Source organism: Chanodichthys erythropterus, chromosome 19, assembly GCF_024489055.1.
Source record: "Chanodichthys erythropterus isolate Z2021 chromosome 19, ASM2448905v1, whole genome shotgun sequence".
Lineage (NCBI taxonomy): Eukaryota > Metazoa > Chordata > Actinopteri > Cypriniformes > Xenocyprididae > Chanodichthys > Chanodichthys erythropterus.
In genome coordinates this window covers 5,962,467-5,977,678 of record NC_090239.1, presented here as the reverse complement: position 1 = coordinate 5,977,678, position 15,212 = coordinate 5,962,467, and the positions used below count along the sequence as shown (strand labels likewise).

General features: G+C 32.6%; 1 protein-coding gene across 1 annotated transcript in view; it reads left to right on the top strand.

Moving 5' to 3' along the window:
* The window catches only part of cdh12b (cadherin 12b), a 111,551-nt gene that overhangs the window by 82,666 nt on the left and 13,673 nt on the right, over positions 1-15,212 (top strand). The window contains exons 7-9 of the mRNA XM_067368772.1: positions 1,189-1,325; positions 8,992-9,113; positions 10,965-11,082. Of these exons, the coding sequence (XP_067224873.1) occupies positions 1,189-1,325; positions 8,992-9,113; positions 10,965-11,082 (377 nt within the window). The remainder of the gene's footprint in view (positions 1-1,188; positions 1,326-8,991; positions 9,114-10,964; positions 11,083-15,212) is intronic.

The following is a 15,212-nucleotide window of genomic DNA, read 5'->3' as shown; positions in this document are numbered from 1 at the left end:
TGGTAAGAGAAGACCTTAGTTTAGCCAATGATGTGCTTTGGTTAAGTCACATGACATGCAATTTTTTTTCTGTGACGCGATATCTGACAGACTGCCATCTCTTGTCAGTAGTTGCTGAAAGCAAACTAAAACGTCAGTAACAAACAAGGACCCGCCCATGTCACATTCACAAAAAAATTGTTAACATCATCTCAGGTAAGGTATGATGACATATTCCCCACTCAAAAAAGTTTTTATGAAATTGTTTTTTGGTAAATCGAGAAAATGTCTTTGTTGCCATATGGCAACACTGCGCAATAATGGAATGACATTATTATAATAGGTTAGATAGCTACCAAAAGTTAGCTGCAGTCTGTTAAGCTATAACAACAAAAACATGAATGCTAGTGATATAATGTTGATTAGTCGTAGGTTAAGGACTACCATGACATTTGTATTATGGATTAAATCAACACCAGAGATCTGCCACCACAGCAAGTACTACTGGCCCAGACCTACCACTGTCCTATCATGGTGTCTCAAAAAGGCAGGTGTAAGTGGATGTAAGTGTATTGTAAGTGTGAAGAGCACCAAATGTGATGTGTACATGTGTCTCACCTCTGAAAAAAAAATGCTTTTTGAAGTTTCGCACAGAAAAAAAGGTGAAGTTTCAAGGATTATGGGGGTTCATGTTCATAACCTTCCTCTCATAAGATTGCGTAATGTTGAATTTTCATGAACTGCAATGTTTTTGGTTTTATGTCAATGTTTTATGATACATGAGGAACAGTATTAGATTTGTTTTTAACTGTCTACATTTGCAATTTAAATAATATTCATGAAAAATGTAATGAAATTTAAAGAATATAAAGCATTATTCAGCAAAAGAGAATGGAAAAGCACAAAATGTTGGAAAATAAGTATAAGGTATTGTTTATAATTACTGCTAAAGCTTATAATAGCACCAATTGATTCAATACAAACAACATTTATGAGTAAAAATATTAACTATATACACTTACACTTACACAAGTTATTTCCACTATTGTACGTTGTTGGTTTTTTTACAGCACTTTAAGTTAAGCCATTCTAAGAAAAGAAAAAGAGTCAATTTTTTTTTTTTTTTTTTATTATTATTTTTTTTTTTATAGATTTATCATAATGCGTGCGGTAGAGGGATATGTACTAAATCTGTTGTTTGTTCTTCAGATATTCCATTGACTGGAAGAGCGATCTGGACAGCTTCTTCGACATCGATCCAGTTAGAGGGACCATCTCCACCAATGAGCTTCTGGACAGGGAGAGTATAGCGCAGCACAACATTTCAGTTGTGGCCACTAAAGTTAGTAAGTATGGCTGTGAACCTCAGAAGTGATTCATAAAAGTCCAATTGTATTAAATGCAGGGATTTTTTCTAACTGATTTACAGTGGCCCATCACAGCGCAGTCAGCAGCAAATTCCATTAAGTCTGCTTTTTACGAGCATTCATAAAATATGACGACTCTCCTGGAATATGTATCATTACTACAGTGTCTTTCTTTTCTCCTTGACCTCCTGAATTTAACAATTGATGTATTCCAACGTTCTTAAACTGCTGTTGAAGTAATGGTTCCTTACCATCAGTGTGCTCATTTATAGAAGACATGGCCTCATTTTATGTTTTCAACAATAATAGCTATGTTTCCATCCACCTGTTTTTATGCGCATTTTGGGATATCGTATAAAATAAAAAATGCTGGATGCCAAAATGTGCATAAATTTGCATGGATAAAAAACTCATGTGCTCAATTGAGTAGGATAAACTTTTTGTTCTATAAGAAAACATGCACATAAACTACGATGGAAAAACTTTTACCTAATAAATTCCTTGATGCGCATCAAAAAAGACATGTGACTTTGCGTTGGGACGGCATAACTGGACCAACCAGCGGACCGATCTTGTTGCACAGCATCTGAACTTCTGTTTTGGTTGTTCTGAAATGCCTGAGCAAAGTCTTTCGTCAATGTGGTTCAATATAATTACGTCCCAGAACTGTCTTACAATTCTCAGCTAATGATAAAACATTAATGATAAAATCAAAAAGGTGTTAAATTTGAAATCAGAATTGATGGTTTATATTTTCATATTACTGGTCTTAATGTGCACAGTTCTTTGGTTCATGTTATATGTGCAGCATCTGCAATATTTTTAAAAGTTTTTGAAAGAAGCATTTTATGCTCACCAAGGGTGCATTTATTTTATTAAAAATACAGTAAAAACATCAATATAGTGAAATATTTGTACAATTTAAAATAACAGTTTTCTATTTGAACATAGTTTAAAATGTAATTTATTCCTGCGATCAAAGCTGAATTTTCAGCATCATTACTCCAGTCTTCAGTGTCACACGATCCTTTAGAAATCATTCTAATTTGCTGATTTGCTGCTCAAGAAACATTTCTTATTATTATCAATGTTAAAAATATTGCTACCTAATATGTTTGTGGAAATACTTTTTTTCATATTCAGATTTTTTGATGAATAGAAAGTTCAAAAGGGCATCATTTTCACTGATGAATAAAAATATTAATTTCTTTAAAAAAAAAAAAAAAAAATGAACTTACTGACCCCAAACTTTAACAGTTTTTGACTCTTATTTTATTTTATTTTACTTTTACAATGTCAGTCCTCCCCTCCAGCCACCTCAACTGTGCGGTATAATACCCACTTTTCATCAGCCGACCAATTCCCAAAGTCCCGTCTACAATTTTTATCTCTCTGGTTGAATATGCTATATTTCATTTGGAAAGGCCGTCGGATTATGGAAGTAAAAGGGTTTGCAAACTACATTTCGCATTGACTATTTTAGGAAGCCATTTGAAAGGCGATCATGCACCAACGTCAAACTTGTCATTGCTGTAATTGTGTTTGTGTCGGAAAAGATCTGTGGATTGAATCACCACGTAAATAAGCAAATCCATCGTCATCAAGTCGTCAAATCCGCTGAGAAGTCACCAAAGCCATTATCTTGGAGGCTATGTGGTGCTCAATCAAAATTACAAACGCGGCGACTCACATTCATTAAGACGGAATGGGGATGAGAGGTCATTAAAAGTTGAGTCTTTATCGCCATGGTAACGGTTATTACTCACTGTCTCTCAAGGTTGCACTGGTGATATGCTAATTGTGATTTCTAAAGCTAATTTGGGAGAGACTTAGCACAAGTCAGAGCTGTTAAACTTCACTCTACTGCAGTGGGAATTGTCCACCCTGTGTTAGAAGCTCCATTTTTATTCATATTGTATGCACTATCAGTGTCTTTTAGACAATTTTACATTATGTTCCGTTGGCCCTGATGGAATCATTCAGATTCAGAGAAATCACAGAGCACAGTCTTTTATTTGTAAGTCATAGCTTTCTGAATATAAGAAAAAAAAGAAGAAAAAATATAGTCAGTGCTATTCAAAAAATATATATTAATACTTGATAAACTAAGCCATCTCTACTGTTTATCAAAAAATTATATATATTTTTGAATATCACTAACTATATTTCTTTTTCCTCTACTATTAGGGCTGTCAAATGATTAATCACGATTAATCGCATACAAAATAAAAGTTTGAGTTTGTATAATATATGTGAGTAATGTGTGTAATTAATATGTATATATAAATACACACAAATTAATGTATATATTTAAGAGAAATATGTTATTTATGTACAAAAAATGTATTTATATGTATTTATATATAATATAAATTATATAAAAATATAAATAAATACATATGCTTGTAAATATTTCTGAAATATATACATGGATGTGTTTGTATTTATATATAGATAATAATTACACACAGTACACCCACATATATTAGGCAAACTCAAACTTTTATTTTGTATGCGATTAATCGCGATTAATCGTTTGACAGCCCTAATATATATATATATATATATATATATATATATATATATATATATATATATATATATATATATATATATATATATATATATATATGGGCCATTCTAAAGTATTGCTGTCCCAGAACCAAAAAAACACATTTAAAAAGCATATAAGTATTCAAATTTTAGATGTTTACTGAGATCCTTTAAAATATCATTCAGCTTAATATATATAAAATCATAATTTTTTGGGTACTTTCAATTGAGAGGTGGCTGTCCCGAACCCAAACCCCTAAATTTCAACTTGTGAAAATTATATTGAAATCATTTTTGTATTTTTTTTTTCCATTGTTGTTAAAAAAGTAATATATATATATTTAATTTATATTTTATTTTTAAATCATGAAACTTGATGTAAAAAAAGAAAAGAAAAAAGTTTCCCGCATTTCCACGTCACTACCGAAACAGTGTATGTTTTAGTCCCTTTAGTACCATCATTTTGAGTTAAATGTGTTCAAAAGTCTGAAAATCTGTGTGTAACTTTCAGGACCGTCACTACCAAGCACCTTTTTTTTCTGAAATTAAGCAAATAATTTGGGTGTTATTTGATAAAATGTAGTTGTTGTTGTTTTGTTTTTGTTTTTTCTGTGTACAACTGTTCAGAACTGTGCTAGCGAACCATGTGCTGATTAGTATCTTTGAGCTAGGCTCAAAAGTATCTAAAATTGTCACTACCGAAACAGTCATTACCGAAACATGTCATTATTTGTGACAAAAGGGAACACATAATCAATATGTGGGGGAAATAAACAAAATTTTGGTACAGTTATGCAAATTATTAGTATTTTAATATGTTTTAGTAGTGTTTTACTATGTAAGTTAAAATTCTGTAATGCGATGTAGTCTCTACCAGCATATTACTGTTACTACTGAAAATGCGCAGTTACGACCGAAATATGGAACCGTCAAAAATATATTGAATTATCAGCTAAGATGATATTATAGTGTTTGGTTCAATGTATATTCAAACTAATGAATCCTTAACTTTGAAATCAGTAAGTTTAACTTTATTCCTTTTACAAAGAAAGATTGGATTCAAAATACAACAAATCTCATAAATTACACTTGAAATATTGTTAAAATTGTAATTGTTATTGATGATTTATTTATTTATTTATTTATTTATTTACAAGGTAGATGTTAACTAAATCTTAATAGGTCAATATAAGCCTTCTTATTAAATTATGTATTATTGTGTTTTGGTAGTGACAAATTTGGGAGAGGAAAAATATTCCTAAACTTTTTGAAAATACAATATGAGAATTAACTGCACAATTACTAGAAATGTGTACTTTGGATATTATACAATTTGCATACATACAAAATTTGTGATTTTTTTTTTTCAATATATATATATATATATATATATATATATATATATATATATATATATATATATATATATATATATATATATATATATATATATATATATATATATATATAAGCTTATTGTTGGAGTAAAATTTTTGTATATTACATAAAATATTATTTATATAAAAATGATAGTTGTTCTTGTTCAGGCATCCCATTGAATATTTCCATTTCACTATGTAGTTTTGCATGTTCCTAAAGTTTAGGTAGTTAAAACTTTTTCGCCCACTTGGTCAATTTGGAGCTATAAACTATACAAAAAGTATTTAACAAGCCACTTTTGAGCACTTATAAATGCTCATATCACCAACGTGTGATGTGTAATACCCTTACTAGCATTATACAGAGTCTTGTAAAACATGCTTGACGGTTTTTATATCTCTCAGAATCAGTGATTACGAGGTGCTGAGAACACCTGTTTAACACCATCACAAGCTAGTCTAGAATATATTGCAGATTCTTGTTTTATCTTCCTCTCTCCTGAGCTTTTTAGGAGTGTTAATGTCACACCAGGTGGAATTCCAGATGTTCTGGAGTCTCTGAATCATTTCGTACTAAATATGAAAATGCTGAGGGAAGCATGAGTCAGCACACAGTTTCCAAACATGCCATTCCAAACACATGGATACCTCTGATTTACATAATCTCTTCTGTGATTAGTCAGCTAGCTGAAGAAAAAAACTTTTTACACTACAGTTAGAACAAATATGTTTTATAAAATGTGTTTCAGCAGACAGAATTGTTTGCCCTGTTTACACGTCGTACAATACCAGCTGTAAACGAGGCCACAATCTAAATTTAATGAAAAGGAAAGTGGTGCTCTCATAAGCTAATGTACACAAACAGCCAGTCAAACCTGCAAAGCAAAATTGTTTTGATCTAAATTAAAGGCACCTTTTAAATATGTGATCAGAGCAGTTTCATTTGTTTGAAGCCAGGCAAACAGTAACTATTGATGTGTATCACTGTGCCTCCCACAGCAGACAAACGACAAAAACATCACAAAGGCACATTTACTGTTATTCTGTCTGAAGTGCAGCGAAATGATTTCACTCTTATTCAACAGCGCCATCTACTGGTAAAAGCAGTCATTGAAGGTTAAGCCATAGTTTACTAGACTTAGATCTGTGTTGTAATTAAAAAAACTCTCTAGGCTTTAAGGATGTTTTATATCAAAATTTGTTGCAAAATGTTAGAAAATGAATTATATTAGCATTAGGCAACAGTTTATAATATATATCATTATTAACATTAACATAATTAATGTATATTGTTTTATGTTCATATTAACCTCCTTTAGCATTACTTATTACGTCGGTTCAGGTTTTTTTTTTTTTTTTTTGTGTTTGTTTTGTTTTTTGTATGTGCTTCATTAAATATAGAGATATTATTTATTTAAATATGATTTATTTAAGATGCCTAAAATATTAGCATAACCATATACATTTTTGTCAGTTCATACAGCTGTTAACACTTTTTTTTCCGATAAGCATATGAGACCTGTTTGTTCATGTGACGTTCAGCATTAAGCCTATAACTTCAACATTTTCATCAGCATGTTGAACTTTTTAATTTAAACACACATATACACGGACATTTAAAGAGGCCGGTCATATAGAATTATGGGTTAAAGGTCATCACCACCATCATCAGTAGTTTGGGTAACAACCTGAATTATTAAATCATTTTTAAGATAATTTGAATGTAAATTGATTACTCATCTGTTACGTTTCATATAATGACAAACTGAAATTTCTAAAAGTTCATGTTAGAAATGTATAATGTGTTGCCATATATGAACATATTAAATTGGCTTATGTGGGTTCAAATGTTGCATTTAACATGTAGTTTCTCAAAACTCTTTCAAAACTTCAGCTTTGGCTACAAAAAAAAAAGTAATCTGCTGCAGGACATTTGGGACAGAAGCACAGGGCCTGGAGAATGATGATGTGTCAGATCTCAGATAAATTGTAGCAACAGTAATTTTTTTTTTTCTTTACTGGACATCAGACACCCTGGAGTCCCTGAAGCTAAAGTAACAAACAGCTGCACACACACACACACACACACACACACACACTCTCTCACTTTCTCTCCAGGAAGATTGCTCATCTTCATCAAGGTCGCCCACAGGTCTTGGCTTTATACGGGACCCCTGGGAGGGATGAGTTCAGATCCCTCGTTCTAAGCCTTCTCACCTTCTCCTCAGACATGCTGAGCCCATCTCACGGATCTGATCTATAAAAGTTTATTCCGCACTGATGTTCACCTCCACACTGCATGCTCAAGCAGAATTCAAACAATATCAGCAAGACGGGTTAGAAAATCAACAGCTGTGCCAGAGATGACAACAGCGACCTTGTGTGTCAGCTAGAAAGTTCTTGGATTACCTTCTGCGTTATTTTCTTAACCATGCTATACAATTAAAAATAATGAAAGCTATTTTTGTGTAGTTCTACTAGAATAGTCAAGTCACCTTTATTTATATAGTGCTTTTTTCAATGCAGATTGTGTCAAAGCAGCTTTACAGTGATAACAGCTCTTAAAGAAAATAGTGTCATTGTCCATCTTAAGTAAATTCAGTATATAGAATAGAATAGAATAGAATAGAATAGAATAGAATAGAATAGAATAGAATAGAATAGAATAGAATAGAATAGAATAGATAATTATGGACAACTTATGAATAATATTTAAAGCCCCTTTTAAAGTTTTCATTGTAAAACCACATGGTGGCAGTATAGTGGTGTGGTTTAGAACATAACTTTCAAATCATTAGTTCTTCAATAGAAAGCTCATGTGATACGCAGGCTATCTATGATTTTAGTAAAGGAAGTGTGGAGTTATTAATGTGATGGCTGATCCAATTCCAAATACAAAGCAGTTCTGAATCCATCATACCTATTAAACAGTTTTAAAGTGTATTTGGGTACTTGACTACTTAAAATCTTTAAAAAAGTAACTTCTTCAAACTGCACTACGGTTCAAAAGTTTGAGTTTGGTTCGATTTTTTTTAAATGTTTTTCAAAGAAGCCTCTTTTTTTTTTTTTTGCTCACTAAGGCTGCATTAATTTGATAAAAAATACAGTAAAAACAGTAATGTTATGAAATGTTATTACAATTTAAAATGACTCTTGAATATGTTTTAAAATGTAATTTATTCATGTGATGCAAAGCTAAATTTCAGTCTTCAGTATCATATGATCCTTGAGAAGTCATCCTAATATGCTGATTTGCTGCTCAAAAAAAAAAAAAAAAGTTGTGCTGCTTTTGTGGATTTTTTTAGGATTATTGAATGAATAGAATGTGTACAAGAACATCATTTATTTGAAATAGAAACATTTGAAACTTTTATTTGAAATTGTAACATTATAAATGTCTTTACTGTCACTTTTGATCAATTTAATGCATCTTTGCTTTAAAAAAAAATAAAATAAAAAATTACTGAAAAATCTTACCCAAATTTTCATTATCCAATACTTATTTTTTCAGTTAAAACTTATATGATTTTGTTTCATCCTAAAGACCAGGAAAAAAAATAATCCTAAGAAAAAAAAAAATCATCCTAGGACCAGAATGTTCCCATAACTTAAGAACGACTGTAAACTTGTGCATTGTAATGTATGTAATCAATAAAGCAAAGTACACAGGGAGCTGTTTGTCATAATATCGTATGTTTATGTTGTTTGTGTAGATAACCCAGTGCTGACCAGTAGAGTGGCCGTCACAGTTCACGTGCTGGACATTAATGAGTTTCCACCAGAGCTGGCCATGCCTTACGAGACCTTTGTGTGTGAGAGCGCCAAAGTCGGTCAGGTGAGTGCATTTAAATGGTTGTGTGTGCATGTGTGTATGTTTGCATGTCGAAAACCAATTCTGGTCTAATGAGCCATTTAAGATGATGTATGACAGACTCCAGACTCTGACACTCTCATTAAATCCAGAAAGTGCAGTGTATTCCCTGTTTTAGCCAGGTACAGTATGTGTGGGTATGTGCATGGGTGTGTGTGGTTCAGGTATTCCCTACATTATGACCCCACAATGATGCTGATACCAGAAATTGTTGACCTTGTGGGAGACATGTTTTGTCCCCATGAGGAAAACAGCTTATAAACCATATTATTTATTTATTTCTTTTTTTTCTTTTTTTTTCCAAAAATGTAAATGTGCACAAAGTTTTCTTTGATGGGTATGGTTTAGGGTTAGGGGATAGAATATACAGTTTGTACAGAATAAAAATCATAATTTTTCCCATATAAACATGGACATTTACTTTATTTTATTATTGAATTTAATTTTATTTTATTTTATTTCCACATTCCTACCTCACCAAAAAATATATATAATAAAAATATATAATAATATTAAATATTAGAAATCCTCACACTTCTGGCCAGAACTGTGTGGTTTGATTGATACATTGGACACAAAGAGCCTGTTGGGTAAGTGATGAATTAGTGCAGTGCTAATTGTCCTACCCAGCATGCACCTGTGGTGCTTGTGACAGCCCTACAATAGGTGATGCCAGTGGGAGGGTGGGCGGTACGGATGTCTGTTAGCTATGGAAGATCGATCTGCTTGCGATGTTAATGCACAGTGTATCATGATCACTGGATGTGAAAGCAGACTAATTGGTTTTAGGTGCAGAATTGAAAAGAAAAATCACAGGAGTAGTTGTTAAAACACTTTTTTTTTTTTTTTTTTTTTTTTTATTATGCTTTATTTAATGTTGAGTTTAATTGATTCATATGCATAAAGCACTGCAAAGTGGGTTGTTTTTCTTATAAAGCATATATTAAGTGGCTGTATATATATATATATATATATATATATATATATATATATATATAGCTCCATTAATTAAGACCAAACAGATACTGACAAATGAGTTTTCTACATCCTCTGTCTTTTAAAACATCTCCATGGTTTCAGATGTTTAATTATTACTATAGTTTGTCCATAAAGACCTGAAGATATTAATTTCAATTTTAATATTGTTGTGTATGTTTAATAATGTATATTTTTGTCCAATGCAAGTTCACTATAATTGTCTAAGAGTTTATGTGTCTGTGTTCACTAATAACCTTCATAAATCATTAGGAAGTTTCATAAACATTAATATTCACCATAAAATATTTAAAGTCGGCATGAAACAGAAGTTGTGATAGTCTTTTCTTCCCTATTGTAACATATATCTGAGTAAAACCAGGTCGGGAGTTGTAGGGCGGGACTTGATTTTGTCCATGGGGAATTGATTGTGTTGTTGGATGGTTGTGGTTTCCAATTGGTCGATCTCATGTTAGTGACAGGTTGTCCCGCCCTCATGCCAGTAAACACCCCATCAGAGAAGAGATGTTGCTGAAAGAGGGAGGGGAATTTTTTTTTTTTTTTTTTTTTTTTTTTTTTTTAACAAAAAAATTGTAATAATGATGGATAAATCATTAGATAAATCATTTAATAAAAACGAAAAGTGTCCATTTTGATTTCATGATGACTTTAAACAAGAGATGAACCATTACAAGATAAGTTACGCAATGATTACTTTAGGTTTTGCATTTTTGCCACATTCTGGGTGTCCAGCAGTGATAAAATGTGCTATCAGAAATCGTTTAGGATAAATTTTTAAACCCTGATCAATAATCTTTTGATTAACTTTGTTTCACCTAGGTGGTTCAGGTCATCAGTGCAACTGACCAGGATCTCCCTCAAGCTGGACAACGATTTTCCTTCAAATCCCCTCAAGAGGGAGTGAAGACCAAAAACTTCACCATCAGAGACTTTGGGAGTGAGTCTGTCTGTAATTCCCTTGTCAACAGATCTGTTTGGAAGTGTATGGAGGGCCAAATTATTCAAAATTAAATCATTAAAAAAGTGTTACAATATTTAAATAAATGACTGAATACATAATTAAATTGTTAAAGGCACAATATGTAAATTTTAGCCGCTAGAGGTCGCTTATTCAAAACGAAGGCATAGCATGATAACACCTTGATTTTGCAGAATAATTGGAGGTATTGTCTTCACGTCTACAGCCTGTGAAAAAGAAACTATATATGTGTGTGTGTGTGTGTGTAATATATATGTATATATCAGTGGCGTGCAGTGGTGTTCTGAAATGAGGAGGCACATTTTTTATTTATTTATGAGTCAAATGTAAATTCATGTGCATTACTCTTAACATTGACACATCCTCCTTGTTAAATGAACATTACTTTACTACGGTGACTGGGAGGGGACATGATCAGTTCATTTAGTTTTGCCATGGCCACAACATATAAACTCGTGGGAATGTAATAATATGTCGTAGCCACAAGATATTAATTCGTGGGAACGTGATAACTCATGGCCACGAGATCATTTTGTCGAGGTAACGACATGTTGTTGCCATGTGATGTAAAGTCGTGGCTTCGAGATCATATGTGAGAGGGAATGACATCTATTTCTTATGGCCACAAGTTAAATGTGTAAACAACCTGCGTGACCATAGTAACCTGGAACTATCACAAATGGATAAGACCATGATAATATTTATTTTTAATTAAGAATGAAAAATAAGGGTGGAATATATATATATATATATATTCCCGTAAATTAACTCCCTGTAATTCCCATGCATCTACAGAAATAAAATAAAATCATAAATAAAGCTTCCATAGGTCATATACAAATAATGAACAAAATATTCTAAAATAGTAACACATTCTTTAAACTTAAACTCTGAATTAATTCGAATGCTGTCACAGGCACGAGGGGCTACAAGTGAAAACAGACGCTAATTTAAACTACTGTCGTCAGAAATAGGCTACCGAAATACAATCATAAAGTCAACACTTTATTGGCATGATCGGGCATTTACAGTATTAAACCTACAGGATACAAACTTTCAGTAACATAAAGTACAGAATATTAATTAGATAAAGAAATATGGGAAATGAATGGGAAAATAAAGCAAATAAATATACATATGTAACTAATAATAATATAAAAATATTAAATAAAAAATAAACGATAAGTGAATGAGAAAGAAAACTTGGATGGGATTAAAATGTACAACGTTTAAACATTTATTGATAAACTTCATTTGAATGCTGTCTAAGTAACAGCACGCAATACAATATGCACTATGTTAATATAATAATTTCTAAATTAAAAATAAATATTATTAGTCTCATCCATTTTTGATAGTTCCAGGTTGTAATGGTCACGCAGGTTGTTTACACATTTAACTCGTGGCCATGAGAAATAGATGTCGTTTCCTCAACATAATGAAGTCATGGCCACAAGAAAAATATATAGTTCCCTCACCATATGATCTTGAGGCCACGACTTTACATTGCGTGGGCACGACAGAAGGATGTCATTACCTCGACAAAATGATCTCGTGGCCATGAGTTATCACGTTCCCACGAATTAATATCTTGTGGTCACGACATATTATTACGTTTTTATATGTTGTGCCCACTACAAAACTAAATGATCCGAACATGTCCCCTCCCAGTCACCATACATTACATCAAAAAAGAAAAAAAAGAAAAGAAACCAAATACAATTCTATTTTGTAATTTTACAATGTAATGTTCTATTTATCAAAACTCAAATCTCAATCTCATCAAGTTAGTGTTTTAAGCATTTCTATATTCATTCCAAGATAATAACTAAAGACACTAATAATTTAAACAGTATATTTTATTTGTGTATTGATGTTTTTCTTTTTAATGGTCAATTTAGGCTCTGTTGGATCATCAGTCATGCTCCGTAAACACTGTCTGTCACAGACACAAATTGTATTTTTAATTTACCAAGCTGATTGCACTAAAACAAAAAAAAAAACCAGCAGTCAATTTCAAGTTTGTTTTTGACTTGATACAGCAGTGAAATCTAACTGGCTGATCTGTTTACTTACTTTTTAATAAAGAATATGAATCTGACGTCACGCCGCATTGAGTTCTGGGTAACTTCTTTGTTTATTCGCCATCTTGACAGGATTGCGCAGCCTTTCCGTTATTGAGTTTAGTGCAGTAATTTGTTTTCTGTCATGATTGTGAAAAATGTCACCATTGTATGTCATTAATGCTGCATCGATAATTGTGATAGTAACTCAGATCATCGTTCTGAGAGAAAACAAGACAGTGAAAAACGTTTTTTCGCCTTTTCTACGTGTAAAAACACCAAGGGAAGCAGGTCGAGGAGACGCCGGATGGCAAATCTATTATTAATGGCACTGATTAAACCCACTGCTTATCACTCAATAAAAGAATGGCATTGCTAAGTGTTTTTGAACGTTTTGATTTCGTTTGGTTTAATAATTAATATTACCTTTGCAAGTCTGACTCTCACTGCGCTCGTGAATTAGCAGAACTTGACGGGGATATTCAAATGCTTAACAAACGCTTCATGTGACCAACAATTCTGTACATATTCATTAAAGCATACTGCGTGGAGATACGCAAATGAGCCCAAAATATGAACGCAACACGTTTATAAAAACGTGACCTCTCAAGAAAAGGCTTAATGCACTTAGACTGATATTAGAGACCAAATTCTATTTACAAATAAAGCACATGCAGAAAAACGGATGAGACCAAAATATAAACTTTCAGTATCACTTAAAATGCAAGCATTTTATACATTTTCTTCATAACGGTTTTATAAAGGTATGAAATTGCTTAGTGTGGTTGTCATTTGTTAAAATAAAATACATTGTGTTTGTGTCCGTCTGTCCGCTGAATTTGACCCATAATCTCTGATTCTCCTCATCTGTGATCGTGGAAAAGTTGGATTTCAATGACAACAGTTGTAGGCCCACTCAGTATGCTCGGTTAAGCATCATTTAAATTTTTCCAACAAAAAAATGAATCGACTTTTCTCAGTGTGTTGATCACATAGATTTATTTGAATATTCATAAGATGGCTGAAGCAGTGGTGAGCGTCCAGCGTGCGACACGGTAAACAGATCAACACTGTAAACGAAATTCTATAAAACTTCAGTGAAAAAAAAAAAAAATAAATAAAATAAAATAATCATGCGACGCGATAAAATAGCTTCTATTCCCTGCAAACGATACCATTAAAAATGTTAACGTTCCACTTAATGGCAGAAACAAAACAAAAAGTAAGCAAGAATCCATATTAATTTCAGTACGAGTAATAGAGGGCGATCCTGTCAAAATGGCGGCGCCGCTCCGGCATGCAACGAGGCGTGACGTCGGTTCGTATTCTCTATTAGTCTTGCCGTTGACACCATTATTTGTTCAGTCAAACTGACGCACAGAATGCTCACGTCAACAAGAGGTGGGATTCATCGCACAAACCAATCATATCCAATCTTAACCAATTGCATCCAATCATAGCACGATGGAGACATTGCCTCCTCTCACGTGGCTTTCCCCCATTCATTCTCAATTACCCCCCACAAAACCCACCGCACGCCGGGGGTCTGATGATTTCCTATGGTTTTCTATGAGTGAAAAGGGAGGCATGACTCCTGTTGTAACTTTACCTGCGGGAGTCGCTGTTGGGCAGTGTTCCTTTAGAAATACGTGTGTCTTGCACCCTTTTCAATGTCATAATTTGTAATATTTGTGTTGTTTTATATATAATATGGATTATTTTCTCATCTTTTTTTTTTTTTTTTTTTGAGGAGGCACTGCCTCCTCAAATATATATATATATATATAGTTGCACTCATTATCCTATAGCCTAGAAATTGCAATCCTTAGATTAAAAATGATTTAATTCAAGGAAAGTTCATAAAACTGCTTTATGTAATTGTTTCTTATGGCACAGCTGAAGTGCTATTCCTCCACTACGGTGAACAACTTTCACATAGTGTACATTTACTATTTTTGGCCTCATGGAATGTCTGTCCTCACTTCAGGCATGAATACGCACTTAAGATGTAATTTACTGGGACAA